This window comes from Tachypleus tridentatus, chromosome 6, assembly GCF_004210375.1.
Source record: "Tachypleus tridentatus isolate NWPU-2018 chromosome 6, ASM421037v1, whole genome shotgun sequence".
Classification (NCBI taxonomy): domain Eukaryota; kingdom Metazoa; phylum Arthropoda; class Merostomata; order Xiphosura; family Limulidae; genus Tachypleus; species Tachypleus tridentatus.
Window position 1 is genome coordinate 89,213,651 of NC_134830.1, and position 19,914 is coordinate 89,233,564.

General features: G+C 34.8%; 1 protein-coding gene across 3 annotated transcripts in view; it reads left to right on the forward strand.

The window, feature by feature from the left end:
- Positions 1–289: 289 nt before the first annotated feature.
- LOC143253007 (uncharacterized) overlaps positions 290–19,914 on the forward strand; it is a 34,356-nt gene continuing 14,731 nt past the window's right edge. Inside the window, exons 1-2 of one of the 3 annotated variants that reach the window (XM_076506038.1) lie at positions 290–338; positions 11,938–12,024. In XM_076506038.1, the coding sequence (XP_076362153.1) occupies positions 305–338; positions 11,938–12,024 (121 nt within the window). In that variant the 5' untranslated portion in view covers positions 290–304. Of the gene's footprint in view, positions 339–3,548; positions 3,921–11,937; positions 12,025–15,078; positions 16,052–19,914 lie in introns of those variants that run through there. The other 2 variants (XM_076506039.1, XM_076506042.1) reach the window with 2 other exon arrangements.

The window sequence follows — 19,914 nt, forward strand, 5'->3', positions numbered from 1 at the left end:
ATTTTTATCTCTCTTTGACGTCCTTGCATTCAAATGTTTTTTAGAATATTTAAATTATTTATATATAATAAGTCTAAAAAGAGTATTCAATGTTGATTGAATATTACAATTTTTATATAAGTGATGAATTGCCTTATCTCGTAAAATGAAAATGTGCCATTACGAAAAAAAAATGTGTTTACAGAACAAATTATTTTGATTTTTCGATATTATTAGGTATAATTTCTGGAACGAAAGCTAATACGCGAAGAACGACTAAGTTTAGGTCCAAGCCTTAGCTTGTTGCTATGACTTCCAAACTTCGATGTTACAAAGTGCAGTCTCCCGCTGGTACAGAGGTAAGCCTATAGATTTACAACGCTAAAATCACGAGTTCGATTCCTCTCGGTAAACTTAACACATAGCCCGGTGTAGCTTTGCTATAAGAAAACCACATAAATGCAAATTAATAAAGTAGTGATTAAATTTAATGAGAATGGTTTTAATGAAGCGTACGAGACCTTTAATTTATTACAGGACAACATTTAATAAAACTGTTATTGCAGACGTAAAGAAGCAAATGGTGGAATCATGGCAAAAGAACTTTATTATAGAATTTCATGTGCAGGTATCAGTGGTACTTCTTTGGAGTTTGGATATTTGATGAGATGATCTAACAGATGCTGATTAAAGAAAGGTGGTGAGATCACTCTTTCCTAAAGTATCTGGAACGTTCTAAGATGAGCTGGTGCCAAAAGAGGCTCTTTTGTGGTATTCTACGTTGGCACCACACCAACATCGACATATTCAAGGTGTACTAACACATCGATGCTCAAATCCTGTCAGCTGATTCACCGTTTGGTGAAAGTTTAAACACAACTACAGAGCTATTTTTTATGTGGAAGATTCCACCTGGATCAGGGTGACTTGCTAATATCAAGCCGTCTTTCCAGTTATGATATTTAAACATTTTTATATTAACAATTTATAATAATCAAGATATACAATATTAACAATACATTTATTGTAAAGGCCAATCTTCATAGGCTCTTAATTATTTATGCTTCGCTTCGTAAATTGCGGAATGAAAAAGACAACTCAAAACCAATTTGGATCATTATACTCGAAATTCTAGCTAAAAATTCCGCGTTAAATAAATGTTCCAATGTCCGCACGATGTAGCGTGTGGGAACACACAAATTTTAAATCATGGTAGACAGGAGGGGTAAGATGTGGTAACTCAGACGTTTCTGTTACTCTTAAACAACATACGAAAAAACGAGTGGGCTCTGTCCTTGACCTCTCGAGGTCTCGGTTCGCAAGCCCAAGAAACACGTTCCCGGACAAACCACATCACGAGGGAACAACGATAAAAGAGTCTAGAGCTGCACGTGGAAATGCCAGTGGGAATTCTTTGCATATTTGGCACCCCCCGCCACTATAGCCACTGTGCAGCGGAACAACGACTACCGACAATAGAATAAACTTAAAATTACAGGAAAAATTGGCCCCCGGGACTTGCGGAGTACCATAGGGAGGTGTTTATAAGAGAGAGAGAGGCGGGGCCTTGTTGTATGGGAGGAAACGGGTTTCTTCCACGAAATGTCTGGGTTGCGATACGGTGTGATTAAATTAGCTTAGAAAGAGCGTTTAAGAGCAATACAAATGACTAATAACTACAATATGGTATGTAAGCAATCTTGCCCTACAAGCACTTAATATTAGACATACACACATGGTTAACATGAAAGAACAATTTTGTTAATAAGTTATTTGTTTCCATTTGACTTTAAATGCTTTTACGTGTTTGCAGTAAAAAAAATTAATATGTGGATGAAACAGTTATTATGACGTGTTTTGATATATTTAAAATAAAACTACAAAAAACTACGTCCATTACGTCTTCATCAAAGAACATGTATACAGATAAAATATGTTTGTTTGTTTTGAATTTTGCACAAAGCTACACGAGGGCTATCTGAGCTAGCTGTCTCTAATTTAACAGTGTAAGACAAGAAGGAAAGCAGCTAGTCATCACCACCCACCGCCAACTTTTGGGCTACTCTTTTATCAACGAATAGTGGGATTAACTGTGACATTATAACGCCCCCATGACTGAAAGGGCAAGGATGTTTGGTGTGATGGGGATTCGAACTTTCGACCCTTAGATTACGAATCGACTACCTTAACCATCTGTCCATGCCGGGATTGATAACAGATGTTCTTACCATGTATCCACTGCACAAACCAATTAAAATAAAATCAAAATTTATTGTATTTTAGTTATTACAGAACAAAGTTTTTGCCACGTAATTTTTTCTTTTGTAAATCAGCCATCATGTGTTTTGAAATGGTAGAGGCTGGGTAGTAAACCTATAAACCTATGTGATTACAAGTACAGACACAATTTTTGTTTGACTTGTTGCTTTGAAGTGAGATTACATAGTTTAAAATGCTATACATTATTCATACATCATTGCTGTATATTAACTGAAATATATGGATGTTTGTGGACAGCTATGGGGAGAATAAAAGCTAGCCAAACACATCAGCTTTAATGAATTGGCCACAACTACTTCATATTGTTCTTAGCAGAATATGGAACAGCTCCCAACCCAGTGGTAATATAATACTCAGACAACTGGACAAGACAAACTTTCATCCATTACACAATCAGACCATCGCTATTTGTCGATTTTGAACAAACGCAATCGTAGGGTACCTACCCTGAGATTGAGTTAGATACTCACAGCCGCAGCTGGATGGATGCTTTAACAGTGAACAGACGATTAAAAAAACAACAACTCACAAGGTCGGTCTCTATGCTCAGTCAGTTATAGAGTGAAGCAAGGCTACTAAATTTAACTAGTCATAGAGTGAAGCAAGGCTACTAAATTTAACTAGTCATAGAGTGAAGCAAGGCTACTAACATAAACTAGTTATTGAGTGAAGCAAGGCTACTAACATAAACTAGTTATAGTTATTAGCCAGAATTACTGTGTGAAACAAGACTACAAGCATCAGCCATAAACATAAGGATAAGAACCACAACATATTGTTGTCAAAATACGAGATAGAATTATCTTTTTTTCTGGTTGAGAGTCAATGTGAGGCAAAGGAATGGTATCAGTATAAACCAGAGTAGCATAACGTAGAGTAGAAACACGAAGAATCTGTATGATAAACAGTTGCAACATTAAGCATCGGTACAACACGAAGCCAACATAAGTATGATAGACAGCTGCAACATGAAATCTTTAGGAGTAAAGTAAAAATAAAGTTGATTTTTTTTCATTTCTGTCAGTCACTCCTTTTCACAATGTGGCTTAATTTGCGCTTGCCAAAGTCTGTCCAGACTAGCTAACTATTCATATCTTCTTGATACTGTTGTTGTCATACATAGTCAAGAAGTTTGCTTCTTTTAGTTTCATGTCGACTGCCGCAAGGCCGCCTGTTCGGTGCCGTTGTTTCAGGTGAGCGTGCATTGCCTGCTCACGCACGCACACACATAAACTCCACGAGCTAAGGCTGACAGCTACGTCACCACGTTTCCCGGAAAAAGCCTGAGGCGCTGGCTAAATGAATTATTTATATTGACTATGACGCGTGCGAAAGGGCTGACTGTGTGTGAGTATTTTTCGGCTTGATTTCTATAGCCCAGATCTAGCGATACTCTCTTAAGAGGTTTGGAGAGAAACACTGATCTGCCATCCTACCACGTGTGTTATAGTGTGCAACAGGTGCGCTCACTGTGTGTTTAATAACTTTTGTACGCATTTGCAAGCTCAGAACGTTTGCAGAATCTGCACGCATCCATCCTGTCGTTCAAAAGTGTTGTTCATGAACAGTAAAAACCAAGGGAGTGAAGAGTTAGTTTTGTTAGCTTTCAAGCTAGTTTCGTATTCCCACATTTCCTGCACAACGTATGAGGATAAACCCAGGTAAGAAATGCTTAGATGTGTGTATTATATAAGAAAACATGGGTAGCAGACGTAAATGTATAATTAAATCTTTTATCTGTGGACATTTACACCTGTAAACGTGAATTTTTCCACAATTAAGCCTTTCATTGAATTTAAAATAGCTGGAAAACATACTTTGTGCAAACGTTTAAAGAACGGTAACTTAAGTCATTATGTTTTTTTTTTTTTCCCTAAACAAACAAGGATAAAAATATATGTAAACACAGATATCGTATCTAAAAGCAAAGTGACTAATTGAAAAACGATAATATTTTAGTTGTTTAATGTGGTTTCCTCAATACTAGTATAAACACTGCTGGTTTGTGATGTGAGAGCTTGCAGAACCAGTCTGAGACCCCACACCTGTGCCTACTTTGTTTGTGAACTTGAGTTGAAGGTTGGTTGAACTCAAGTTATTCCCGTTAATCTTTGAAAAAGAATATACGGATATCGCTGAGCTTAACCGAACACTGACAACTATAAAATTACGTTTTAGGTTTAATCAGTAACTAGGCAACCAAATGCAGACCTTGGAGAGTGATGGTAATAAGTCCAATTTACACGTGAGGCAAGGAGACTCTTCATTTAAAAAGCAACCGTGTTGAGCCAAAGGAATAAACGTTGGATACACAGGGAACATTTATACACTAGAAAATAATACCATCTTATCAGAGTAAAGTATGTTTATAGAGCGAAATTAAGAATCAGATGGCTGTCAGTATAATTAATTAAATCTATTTGTCTTAAGTTTAAACCACTGGAACTTACACTGCATTCATTTTGTGTAACATACCATTAGATACCCGTGGTTTAGTGATAGACTTAAACCACACAGACTACATTTTGTAAATGTACACCATATCCATTCACCTAGCTAACTGCCTACCTGTAGGGTTAACATCACAACTGACACTGAATTGTACGAAAGGCTGTACTTACACTTTCGTGAAAGCGCTGAACAGTAACGATTTGCAATATCTGAACTTTAAAAACGATAAGAAAGTAAAAATGTGGGTGAGTTTGAAGAATGGTCATCGTTTTACTTACAATAGTTGTTTGTCTCAGAAGTTACAGGTGTACTCTGTGTGGTTGTAACTGCTCGAATTTAATTTACTTTAATGCATAGTTGTCGAATTACATTAACCCTAAAACTACCTACTTACTTGTTTTGTTGTTGCATTTATTTTACCATTCATTATTGATGGGATTTACATATTGTACTATATAGAATAGTTCTACAGATCTGATCAAACCATTTGTGTGGAATCACGAATTTTCTAAATGAAATATATACATATGAGATCCCAGCAGTGGTTGGTACTGCAATAACAATGACTTTTTATTTTGAGATTTATTCTTCCCTTGTTTTGCACAAATACATACAAGAATTATTCGTGAAACTACTCATGAAAGTTTTCAAATTTCCAGAAGCATATGGTAAGAGACCGTCCAGTATGTTGGTGAAGACTTATCAAGAAAATGTTTGATGTTTTGTGCACAGGGTTATCAAAAACTCCTTATTTAAAATTATTATGGTTCTTAAAACTACTCGACCTATGGAAGATTCAATTTTGCCAAGGGCACTCTGAGAGTTTTAAGATTTATTCAAGTAAGTCTGTATATGGTAGTTGGAAAAACAGGTGTTTATTATGCCTTACTTTTTTCTTGAGCAACGTATCAGTAATCTAGCCCAGTTTCTAAGAAATCATACTTGTCAACGTATTTTTCAATATGATATAGCATATAGTGTTTTTTACACATTTTGTACGCGTCTATTTTGTAAATGCGATATATATTCCACGCCAAGTGATAAAAACAAAATAGCCACCAAATATAACAAAAATCAATTTAATTTGTGATTTACTCACTATGTAAAGATAATCTATGATCTAATATGTTACTCATTCAGAAATTCAATGGAACCAAAATCAATGAAAGTTCAAATACATCATCGTAATATCTTATATAATCAAAATAGTGTGGTGATCTAAAGCTCTTTTTAGGATGTTTTAGCCACCAAGTAATTGATTGAAATCTATATATAACACACATTCTTCGTCTTTCAAAATAATTTCTCAAAGGTTGTTTTCCCCCATAAAAAATGGTCACTATACCCAGAAAGATCTGTAACTTCAGCTCGTTCAAAATATAAGTGTAATCTAAAACCATATTCTAAATATCTATAAATATAATGAAAAATAAAACAAAATATTTGAATTAACATTTTGAAACTTGCCCGAGGTCAAGGTCATCTTTCTGTTACATTAACTTCTCATGACATCATTTTAAGATGATCAGCCTACATTTATTATATAGTTTCAAGATAATGTATATTTTATAGAACTTCTAAACAAGGAATATTTGGTAGAACGTCTCTTAAAATCCATCGCTATTTGAATTAGTTCTTTTGCTAATACCTATATACATCAAATTATATCTCTTCTTATGAATATTTGTCTGTTATCATCCTGAATTCTAGTGTCTACTTAATTAGTACCCGTGAATTTCTAGCACACTTGCAAACATCAGTACATGAAAGTCTAAATCTCCTGCACTTGCATTTTTAAAATTAGCACCTGGTGTTGTAGCCACAAGTGATAGGTTGTAAACAGTAAGCAGGCATAGGTGGCAGTAGCTTCATCTCACCATCTACATGTTCCCATCCTATTGTTGTAACAGAAGATAGGATTGGCCATGTTTCCATCCAGGCATAGACCAGATATGATATTATACAGTATCACATATTTTGGAATAGGCTCATGGGATAATGTTATCTTGAACAGGATGATTCATGCCTTATTTGTCGTTGCCTTTAAAGGAACAGTGTAAACTTTAAACATGAAAGCCTTGGCGGATTTTGTTTTCCTTTCACCTGTAAGACATTTTTGTCTAAGTCTGGTAGAATACTCACATGGACTCAATTACTCTACTTGACTCTAGCTGCATTCAAGTACTATTGAATGTGGTTACATTAAATTGACCACCATTCTTCTTGGATTGATAACTGCACTACTTTATTCATTCATACTGCATGTATCATAAAATTACTAACTTCAGTAAACTGTACATCATGCTGAAGCCCATATATTTCAATTTTGCTTAGATAGATTCTTAAACTGGGTGCCCACAACATCAGACTAGTACTTTATAAGTAATTTCATTTTAGCTCGAAAAGAAACCATAGCGTCTTCAATTCTTGTAGTTAATCATTTAAAAAAATGACCTTACACTTTGATGGATAACCTTGAATACTTATTTCTATGCAATTTTATTTTGCTTCCATTGAATCCCTGCACACTTAAAATGCGAGAAGATAGTCTTATATTATCTTTCTATATTCAGTATATCAAAGGCAATAATGACTTGTTTTGAGTTTGGAGGTCATCTTGTTTTTTTATTAATTTGTTGCCTCAGAAGAGTAAAATTTCGCACGGCAGTGTTCATTATATCTCGCAATATCCTTATTAACACTTTTTAACTTCAAATCATCAACCTCGTATTGCCGAAATATAAAAAAGTATCAGAAATGAAAAAAATGTCTGTTTGCCAGTAAAAACGATTTATACATTCAGTATAATTTGTTTCTCAAAGACCCTGTGCCATCTCCGAACTCTCCTGAATGAATATTATGATTCTTCAAAGTATCTTTAGTGAAACATGGTTATATTACGACAAATATTTTAAAGACATAAAGATTTTAAGTGTGTGTGCGTGTGTGTATGTGGTGGGGTAAATCACTATGTACTCTCCTGGCCCGGCATGGCCAAGCGCGTTAAGGCGTGCGTGCGACTCGTAATCTGAGGGTCGCGGGTTCGCATCCGCGTCGCGCCAAACATGCTCGCCCTCCCAGCCGTGGGGGCGTTATAATGTGACGGTCAATCCCACTATTCGTTGGTAAAAGAGTAGCCCAAGAGTTGGCGGTGGGTGGTGATGACTAGCTGCCTTCCCTCTAGTCTTACACTGCTAAACTAGGGACGGCTAGTACAGATAGCCCTCGAGTAGCTTTGTGCGAAATTCCAAAAAACAAACAAAACAAACTATGTACTCTCCATCTAATACAAATAAAATGCATGATTTGTACGAAAGCAAGTTGGCGACATGGTGTTTTCAGTTTCAGTCAACAGTAAGATAAATTAAAAATTCAGAGTTAGGTATAAACAGGCACGTCCTAACATCGTACAATTGAAATCTAAGCGCGTGTTTTCTAAAAGACACTAATTTACAAAAACACTGATGCGCTTTATAACAGGATTAGTAAGAGTTTATTTAACGCAACAGCTAGAAATTAAAGTACACAGTGAAATTGAAAAGTTTACCAACTAAGTTCATTTTAAGAATGTTTTGTCAGTACGCACTCGTGATTTCGTCTGTAAATGACGATGAACTTAGCAAACTGCCCTACTTTCTCGTCCCAATGCGATATACCAGTCCTTTAAATTATCAAATTAAGTATTTTATTATGGTAAAACGACTTTTTTGCCTACACGGTCTTTGAGGAAGACAAATAATAATCTTGATCGGTACGACTGGTACTAAACAGAGCTTGTTGTGTGTGTAATGTTAACTAATTGTTTTAAACGTGAACCTTCGGTTTTCTAACAAGTTTTTATGAATAACGACACAGAGTTTCAAGTATTTCTTTCATTTATTATTGAATATATGAGAAAACAGGAACTGAGGTTTCTATAGACTTTTTTATTATTGATTTTAAGACAAGTTTTGTACCCTCCATCTAATTAGTAGGAGTAAATGTAGGATTTAGATGATGGGACAGTTGATTGTTTTGAAAGTTTCTGCTGATTTGTAGCTTATTCTCTTCTATAAAACTATTTTAGTAAAAACTGGAAAGTGTTTTAAAGAATTCTGTATATAGTGGAGGAAGGAATGTAAAATTTCATTATTAATATATTAGGAAATATTTTCACATCTCGACGTGTAACAGAAATGCCAGTTTCTTCTTAAACCTAGTAAAATTATTAAGGGTGTTTTTGAATTAAAGACGCCACATTTCCACGGTTAATACTTTTTGCCTGTTTTCATGTTCGGTTCATCATGAAAAAGTTACATTTGGCAACACCAGTGATGACTATGTTAGACATTCTAATAGAGAGTTTCATTCTGTTTGCAGCCCGGCATAGCCAGTTGATTAGGGCGCTTGATTCGTAATCCAAGGGTCAAGGGTTCGAATCCCCGTCACACCGAACATGCTCGCCCTTTCAACTATAAAGGTGTTATAAAGTGATGTTTAATTCCACTATTCGCTGGTAAAAGTATAGCTCAAGAGTTGGCGGTGTGTAGTGATGACTAGCTGCCTTCCCACTGCTAAATTATGGGCGGCTAGCTCAGATTGCCCTCGTATAGCTTTGCGCGAAATTCAAAAACAAACAAACAAACTTCTGTTTGTATGCTTCTGCTGAAAAGTAAAACTCTGATGAACAGTAAGACACCAATCTGAGGAACTATTTGCTCAAGATGTCAAAAATTGCATAGTTATTAGATTTAATATAGACGCTGGCACTTATTTTCAATTTTACGACTAGTTCAACTCAAACCTGGTTATGTGTTTGTTTATAGCAACACAAAGAAGTTTCTAGTTAATAATAATAATTTTCAATTAGAGTAAACAATGTACTTAGAATGAAACTGCAAATCAACCTGGTCGCCAGTATAGCTAATTAGATATACTCTTCACACGTTTCTACTTATAACGATTAAAATGTATTACTTCCTCAATTAGGCACTCTCGCTATACCTTCGATATTTTCGGCCGTAATCCCAATAATATCTCACGAGGTTTGGTCAGCTCAAGAGATTTAGGTTAACTCTATATACAAATTGGACGCTAAAGATGCAAAATAATGTCTTCAATGAAATTACAATAATGAAAGTTAAATTCATATAAAAAGTAATTACATTCAATACACTAACTAGTAAATATTATTACACTAATTTAGAGAACCTATAAACAATATTCCTTATGTTATACTTATAGTTCTTTAGGCATATTTTTCGAAGACTTTATTTCTTTAATGAAATACTTTACTTTTCCTTTATATCATTTTCATTAATATATTATTGTTTATAAGTTCATTATGATTTTGAATATCATTATTAATTTTACATTTATTAAGATTATACTGCACTATTAGCTTATCATACGAATTTAGGCCTAACAAAAATATTCTAACCTCGCTAGAACTTGTGAGATATTATTATGTTTACGGTTAAAAATATTGCTAAATGAAGGACTTTTCAGCTGATGGTTTAACGATTTATTTCTACTTATTACAGGTATAGTTTACTTGTATTTTGATTTAAGATATTATGCACTTCTATTCAAATTAAATGAATTATTTTATAGTTTACTTTTATAGTTATAATCTACGTAAGTTATTTACTTTTGATTAGACGTTTTTTTTTTTAAAAAAAGAGTGATTTATAATATATCATGATTATCTTTGTTGAAAATTTGGGGGAGATAAAAACTAACTCATTCTAATATATTGTTATTAACACTGTATATACACTAAATGAGAAAGTGGGGGTCTTACACTTTTTGCCTTTCCTGTGGCACAGCGGTATATTTGCGGACTAAAAACGCCAGAAACTGAGTCTCGAAACTCGTGGTGGGCGCAGCATTTGCTATATTTGCTATATATATATACATACGCATTCATTTACGGAAATTCATTTTAACATTGAAACTAGTTAGTTAATTAAATTGTTGTTGAGGTAAAGTTACACAACTGATCACCCATGCTCTATCCACTGCAGGTGTCGAAGTCCGATTTTTAGGCTTACAACCCTACAGTCTTACCGGTGAGCCACCAGAGGATTTCTGAATCTAAAATATAAACTTGAAACTACTAAGTTTAACAATTATTCGAAAACAACTTAAGTGGTCCTTTTCATAGAGTTATTCTGAGAGTGTCTCTGTAAAGTATTTCTTTTTAAGTATAAGATTATAATTTCCAAATAATGAAAAAGGTAAACTTTTACTAATAAAATATTAAACTAAAAGTAAATTAAAAATTAACTGAACGCGAAACAAGAAAAATTTAGGAAGACCTTCATATGTTCCATTTCCTTTAGGCATCTGTTTTGCTAGCACTGTTCACAAAGATTCGCACAAAATCTGTTAGTTCATTTTGCTTAAAGACATATGTTTGTACACTCATAAATGAATAACAGATGTTATAATCGTTGTTTTTAATTTAATTAATTTATTTTTTTCAGACAAAAACTACCAGTCTTTCTGAACTTAGATAAAAAGTGGGATTTACGTACCTTCAGTATGGACTTATCGGTACGTTAGAGGGCTTAGAATGTTAAAAAATAGGGGTTCGGTCATCGTTGTAGATACAACACAGATAACCAGATATTTGGAATTTTTCTAATGTACAAATAATTCTCTTCCTTAGAATTTGAGAAATTAATTCCCAAAACTACACAAACGACACCTGCACATAGCCATTTTGAAGTAATAGACTAGAGGATAAGCAGCTAGCCAACACTCAACAATACTCACGTCAACTCTTGGGTTGTTGTTGTCTAATCGGAATGTGGGATTTAACCGTTTCTCTTATAACGCACTTACAGTCCCAAAGTGCGGACTATAAGCTTTTGTGACAACGGTTCGCGAGCTAAGGATTCTTGGATTCATATTAATACTAAAATTGATACCATCTGTTTCTGAAGCAAGATATTATCACGAAAAGATATGATTGACAAACAGCTTTTGACGTATTAAAAATTACGTTTTGCTGTGAATAATATATTTTTTAAGTATCACAGTTGTTACTTGCTAAAAACACACACACCAACTTCCAACAAATCACCTGTAAATAAACAACAAATTTACTTACATATTAAATGATGTCTCACTACGGTTTATCATAATACGCATGATTAATTGGTTTTATGAATTATTACAATATTTTATTGCAACTTTGAATATTAAGATTTCAGAGCATTGATGTATCTTTTTAAATTACAGGTTTTGCAGAAGGGCGCCATCTCGTGGCAGTCCCATCAGACTTGATGAAGGAACAGGTGAAACCTCTTGATCTTAGTACAGTACGAGGTACGATTTCAATTTATTTGGGTCGATGTGCATGTAAGCGTGTACATTTTTAAAATCTGTAATGTTTGAAGAATATAATGTGTTATCAACCACACTGCACTGTGCTGTACCTTGAAACATATTCTGTTTGTGTTATTAGTATCTTAGTTAATTTAAAAATATTTGAATCTCACCCATTATTAACATAAATATATAATTACTGCACTTTTGAAAAAGCAGCGACACAAGAGGTTAGTCATACAAGATATAACTATCTTTTACCGCAAAGACTGTGCGAGTAACGATTATATGTGTCGTTTAAAGTGATTGGTGCTGCGAAGACAGTTCAGCCTATCAGCATTCGTTAAACATCTTGGAAGCATATCGCTCACGATTGCAGTGCAAAATAGGGTTGTAAATGCCAGGTCGCGCTAATTTAGTATAAGTTATTATGCTTAATGCTGATTTATTTTTAATTACACATCTTTCATGATAGTTTTGGTTATTTTTATATGTTTTATTGCTGTTATACAAGTATATGTGTGTGTGTGTGTATATATATATATTTATAGGTGCGATAAACTAAAGACACCGGTCAGAATACGTCTCTGATATTTTGCATGTAGATAATATGTTTTCAATGATGATAAATAACTTTCGATTTCGTCTGTATCTGCGAAACATTTAGGAATTATCTGAAACATCGTATGCGCACACATTTCTCTGGTTAATATAGTGTGTTAAGCTTACGAGATTTTCTCGTAATTTTCTAGTACTGTAACAAATTATGGCACAGCGAGGCAATGTCGATTATAACTATCTTGGTGTTCGGATTATTAAAGTTTACTTTAGTATTTTTTATTTCTATGAGACTAAAATAGACACATTTTAAACACATAATATTTTTTTACTTTTTTCTTTGAGTAAAATAAATGTATTTGAAGTACCACGGTAAAGATCTCCAAACTGGTTTTGTAGTGGTACAGTTTACTTTTCTTTAGTGAGTTTTTGTTTGAGTACTCGTTTAGTAATCTTGGATGTTATTTCGTATTTGATAGTATAATTTCTTCCTTATATTAACTGGAAGTTGCTTTGTTCCAGAAAGTGTGATTTTATTGAGAGAAAGACCCTTGCAAACGAGAGTATTATGTTTACTAACGTGATTGTAGGGTTTGACATAGCGCCTGGCCGTTATTTGTAAACATATTTATAGCTTTAGGATTTTCACAGTATTTGTAAATAGTCTTTAATGAAAACTGAAAAGTTTCTTATTATAAACGTCAAAGAACTGGTCATTTCATTGGCAGATATTTAAAATTAAACCTTTCACATACACCTAATCTCAGATATATGTAAAAATCCTCTTAGATATTCAATTTATGTAAAAAATAATAATTTCAGATATTTGAACATATAAGAAAATCAACCTAACAAGCGACAAAAAAGAATAGACTAACATTTGTATATTGATAGTTTTGTTTGTGAAATTAAACTAAAGATTCTGGGTTTGTTATTTTTGCACAAATAAGTTACAATGTCACAGCAATGTTCAATTTCTGATTGACATAGAAGCTGTTACCCAATTCGTTAGAAGAAAAGCTGTTTGGCTCTCGTTACACAATGCTTTGTTTTATGTTTGTTCTTTGTTGTCAGTGAGGTGATTATCACGCGTCTTGTTAATATATTATCTCCACAAACTCGCTGTAGTTAAAGGAACAAAGGATGTGGTGAATAAGGGAGAGGGGTCTCGTTACATTTCATTTCAACAAGTAACTAGGTTTGTTGGTAAGACAAATACAGATACGAAATGCTTGAAGTTTAAAATGAAAGAGAGAGAGCATGGGTATTTTTCTCAAAACTGAAAGCTGTTTGTTTCATTTTGCATACTAATTTATGTCAATCGTTAAAAACTAACGCTCAGTACAACGAACCGTGTATTCTTTCGGTCAAAATCCGAAGTTTAAAAGAGTCATTGTGGGACGGATGTAATAAATGACATTTCTTGCGGAACACTCACTTCTTCTGTGGCTAGTCATAGTTTAACACACACGACTTAACACCGTCTCACTCCGAACATTGGTTAACCAAGTACAACGACGTTAGCTTTCGTACAGTACATAGATATGTTACTATGAAAGATATAGTTTAGGCTTAGAAAAACCATCTTTCACTTCTAAATTATGGACGGTTAGTGCAGATAGCCCTAACTATAAGGGCTTTGCGACACGTTATGAGTCTTGTAAAAAAGATACATACATGTCATACCGTATTACGTTGCTGCTCCGTAAAACGTTTTGCACAAGTTATTTCAAGGTCTACAAAATAAGCTTTTGAGTTCAGGATTTACTGGGCTATATTAAAATCACTTTTAATTAACGCTCTTTGAAAAGTTAGATACATATGATGTTTCTTTTTGGATTTTACGCAAAGCTACACGAGAGCTATCTGCGTTTATCGTCCCTAATTTAGCAGTGTAAGACTAGAGAGAAAGCAGCTGGTCATTACCACCCACCACCAACTTTTGGGCTACTCTTTTACTAAAGTATTGTGCGATTGACAGCTGCATTATGGCGAACATGCTTGGTGGGAAGAGGATTCGAACCCGCGACCCTCAGATTACTCTGACCACCTGGCCATGTATGGCCACAAACGTATGATGAAAAGCATAAACGATCCACAGAAACCAACACTTGAGTGCCAATAATTCTGTTCCTTTTTTTTAGCAAGATATAGGTTATAAAGTTGCATTTTTATTAAAGAGCTTTTGCTATTCTTATGAACTAATCATTGATTATATATAAATCTTATAGCAATGAGCTTGTTATTTCTCTATTGGTATTAATTTGTCTTAACACAGATTCTTGAATTATGTTGTCTCTGATCGGATTTTAGCTTAGTCATATGTGTTGGTGACCTCTTCCATAACCCGGATGTAAAGATCTACACATGGCGCCGACGAATGGTGTTTTCAACAAATCTATCATCGCCTTCATGTGTTACGGCCGATCGAAATAATTGACTGCTTCGTTTTAAATTTTTTTTATCTTACTGAAAGTATATTTGTTTGACCTCAATTTATAATTAACTATCAATATATATATTTTAAAAAACACACACTCTCAAAACAGGAATATATTAGGAATCTCGTGAGCGCCCGTCGTTATAGTTATATCTGTCCAATAGCTTGAACGCATGTATTATCCGTTACGAAGTTTGTAAGAAATCCGGAAGTGACAACACGCCACATCGTCCTTGTTCTCCACTCCCTCCCTTTACATAAATTGAAGCTATTGCAACCATCTGTTTTAAAGCTTCGTAACGTCTCAAGCGTGAAACGCGTCTATTGCACTGCGAGAAGGTGGAAAAAAAGTACTCCAAAGAACTAAGTCCTTGGCTCATCATTACCCTTAATAAGGCCATAAGACACGAATTTTTTCATTACACGTTATTCTTTGTTCTGACAAGTTCATTTTTAAGGATATTTCTCAAATCATAAAAGAACGTGGAAGTTATTGGTGAGACGGAAGTGAAAGTAGGTCAGTCTAATGTGTTTTTTTTTTTCCTGATTAACCTGCATGACGTATCCTGGAAATTCTACTGTAAACACAGTAAAACAACCAACAAACTTAAACCACATGCTACAGAAAACAAGGCAAGACGCACGCGCCACTCTCCCCTGAAGAGAAGCGTGTGAGGTTTGGTGCTCATCAGTCACATTCTGGGTTTGCGGTCACGCGAGGTCGTCGGCTGGCGTGTGGTGCTGACGGCGGTTGTCCAGAGAAGGCATGTTTTAGCCTGACAAGAAGCCGGAACTGGAAATCTGGCCAGGCCAGAGCTCAGTTATTGCTGAACGAGTGGCAGCGGATTTACTGAGCTACAGTCAACCACAGGTTTCTCTCAGCGAGCACTTATCGCCTTGTAAGGACCCCGAGTTTTGCAGAAACTACCTTGAATCTTGGGTACTCTGAACTCAGGAACAGAATCAGCCTTACGAGAAGCGGAGTTTTCATGCAGTTAGAAGAAAAAGAGACAATTGTAATTTCACACGGCAAGTACATTATCTGTTCTCTGTAATACGTATATATATTTTTTCATTGCTGAAGTAAAAGGCTACAAAAAAGTTAAAAGTCTGGGGAAGCTAAACAGATTGTTTTGGTGATTGTCACGTGGTTGCGTTTTTCTGAGCACAGGTGCTGACTGATAAAGTTTAAGGCGTCCTTGCTCTGTTTTTGTAGCCTTCCCTGAAGCTATGTTATTAAAGGGAAACAACTACGCGAGTCTAAAATCACTTGTAAGGTTCATCAGATAATTATAAATTATTTTTGTGTACTTGAAATATTAGAAGAAATGTGTGTTTTTAAGTTATAAGTACTCGTATATGAGCATCTCATCGTATTTTTTATTGTAAAGATTTCTCCTCTCCAATTTGTCAGATCCCACGTATTTTTTAAATATCAAATTCTTTTTATATTTAGAGCAACTTCACAGTACGCTATCTGCTGTCACCATCGCACGAAATCGAACCCCGGATTTTAGCGCTCTAAGTCAACCGTGATACTCAAACCTTGTAATTACATTCAATTATGCATATGTTTTTGATAAATATTGTAGAAACTAAGTTAGGTGGTTAAATAGCAACATCTTAAGAAATAGTTTCTGCATAATCGATTGTATTACGTGTCGTGTTTCCTTATTTGTCGACGATACGACCCACAGATTGAAAACCACGAATCTAGATGGTTATATTTCGGCTTTGCAGTTAGGTATTATTCCATTCTTTCTGACGTACAGCTTCTAAATTACAGCTCTCATCCAACAGGCCTAACTGAACTAATAACATGTAATAGTTGGACTATCACCGCTCAGCTTTGATAGTACGAGAGAAATTGTAACTTGGTTCTTCAACATTATATTATACATTTGTTTATCTCAGGAAATGTGCTGATATTTTCAAGATTTGTGCAAACAGTTTATAGTTTACTGCTCTGTTACACACAGATAAACATCATAGATGAGTTTTGTGACTAACCCTTCTACTCTTCGTTATTTGTGTGATAACTGTGTTGTGTGACGTAACAAATTTCTTGCAGCGCCATTTTCCACATGATTTACACTAATGTGTTATTTATTAATTACTAAACATAAGGCCCCACAATGGCACAGTGGTATGTCAGCGGACTCAATCAGCTGAAAACCGGGTTTCGATATCCGTGGTGGGCAGAGCACAGACAGCCCATTGTATAGCTTTGAGCTTAATTCCAAACAAACAAACAAAATGAAACATAAGCTGAATTAACTGTCACGAATGTGTTTAAATAAACACATACACGTGAGTCATTGTATACAAATTACCGTATTTTATTTTTCGTGCTTGCGTGAATGAAAAATAAACACATATAAGTTCACAGAGTGAAGTAATTTTTCAATTACGCTTACAGCTGCTTTTAACTGAAACGCATCAAATGCAATATTCCAAAATAAATTCCCGTATACTAGCTCACGTACACGTAACATTCAATCCAACCCGTTTTGTCCCTTCTCAGGGGCACTTAAGAATACGCGCCTGGTTTGGTGACAAACGGATCAGAGTTTCTCCGACTTTAAGAAGATATACACACACAAACCTTTGTCAAATAAGAGTTTGCACAGATGAATGGCGATACAAACCAACTTGTAAGTCTATGAGTAAAGAAGTTTACATTTTCCACTAAATATTGAAAATTTATATTTTATTTCTCCAGTTTGCTCAAATAATGTTCTTCCATATTTTTGTTATAATTTCTTTGAAGAACTAACAAACTGCATTGGTTTGTCTAAAATACCCTTTTGTAGAATACGACAGAGAGCGTCCTCTATGGTTTAAAAAATTGGTCAACATGCTGTCTGCAATGTATTTTGAAAATACCATCAGAAAATGTAGAAGGGAGGAAGCAATACTTTTGCATTGAAACATGGTGAGAAGGAAAACGGGCTTTTACACTACCTTTCTGAATTTGGTTGTTCGATACGAGACAATAACTTTGGGATTTTTATAATTAAACGCTTTGTTTACTACTTACTGAAATGTTATGTATTCTTTGCTTGTTTGAGACGCTCGTTTAAAGCTATCTGGGCTAGTCAACCTTAATTTTGAACTGTTAAGCTGGAAGGAAGTCAACTGGTCAAAGCACTCACCACCATGTTTGGTCTACTCTAATTAACTAGAGAAATTTGATCGTCACACTTATAACGCACTCTCTGCCACATAGCGTGACATTTTACGATGTTGAGACGCGAACCATAGATCCTCGGGTCCACGTTGTGGTACGCTAATCAGTGGTAAATCCAGGATTTTTGGTTAGAGAGGCTGATTTAAAAACAGACACAACCAAGTATCGAAAATCCTGTTTACGAATCAGTGACTTATAAACTTTAATGATTTGTTTAGTGTCCCCAAAAATTTACAGTTGTTTACAACCTAAACTACACTACACATATTAGAATTGTTAAATTGCCAGTTATTTTTATTTATGTTTTGATATGGAATAGAAGAACTTCTTAAGTTAGGTAAAATAGCGACAGATTTACAGCGTGTTACTGGATCACTGAAGGTAAAGTCATTCGCTTTACTATTAATATTAGGAGAAGACTACTTCAAGAATATGCTACTGTTAATGTATTGTTTTGAATATTAATCCAAGAAATTAACTGGATACAAGGAGCATTCATGTATATACATATTTGTAAAAGAAAACACAACAGTTAGAATTATCGGATAGAATACAACGAACGATTTTTTAATTCCTCAAGCAACTAGGCTTAGTATATGCAAAACTTCGTACATCTCATTTTGACACCTTTACATTGATTTCATACTTATGAGCAATCAAAGCTGTTACGTCACCAGGCTCAGTACTCTAGAGGCTAGTGGCGTCATACTTGTCTTAAAGATTGCGTAAGATATATGCTTCATTCCTCATTGTGTTCCAGACTCAGATACATTAGAATTTAGTATATATTTCTTTCCAAAACTTTTGTGAAACGTAAGATAATAGTTTTTCAGTTCTACCTTTTCTATTATTTTTATTCTCTGTTTGCCGTGTTCTTGCTTGTTTGTTTATTTTTGAATTTCGTGCAAAGTTACACAAGGGCTATCTGCGCTAGCTGTCCCTAATTTAACAGGGTAAGACTAGAGGGAAAGGCTAATCATCACCACCACCGCCAACTCTTGAGCTACTCTCTTACCAACGAATAGTGGGATTAAACGTTACATTATAACTCCCCCACAGTTGAAAGGGTGAGTATATTTGGTATGACTGGAATTCGAACCCGCGACCCTCGGATTACGAGTCGAGCGCCCTAACCACCTGGCCATGCCGGGCCTTGCCGTGTTCTACCTTTGCGCATGGCAAACCGATAACTTTACGAAACTAGTAGAACAATATTTATAGGCCTGGGTGGCGGTGGGTGATGATGACTAGCTTGCCTACCCTCTAGTCTTACATTAAGGACTAGTCTAAATTAGGGACGGCTAGCGCAGAGAGCCCTCGAGTAGCTTTGCGCAAAATTAAAAAAAACAAACAAACAAAGAATATTTATACGTATAAAGTTTCAGTTGTTTGTTCGACTACATTAATAGCAGTTGTTTTAAATACCCAGTTGTTAGGGTTACGAACAAGAAGGCTTATGATGAAAACAACAACTGGATCGATCAATGGTCATGCTACATTGTTGGGCAATATATCAATAGACATAATAATTTAAGAAAATACCATCACTGTAAAACTGTTAACGGAAAATATTTAAAATACTCTACAGAGTCAATATTAGTGTTAGAAAAACTGCACAATCCTTAAAGAACTAAGTTCACCAACTAATAAATATATTGATTGTTTAATGTATCCATACTAGTTAAAGAGATTACAAATTTTT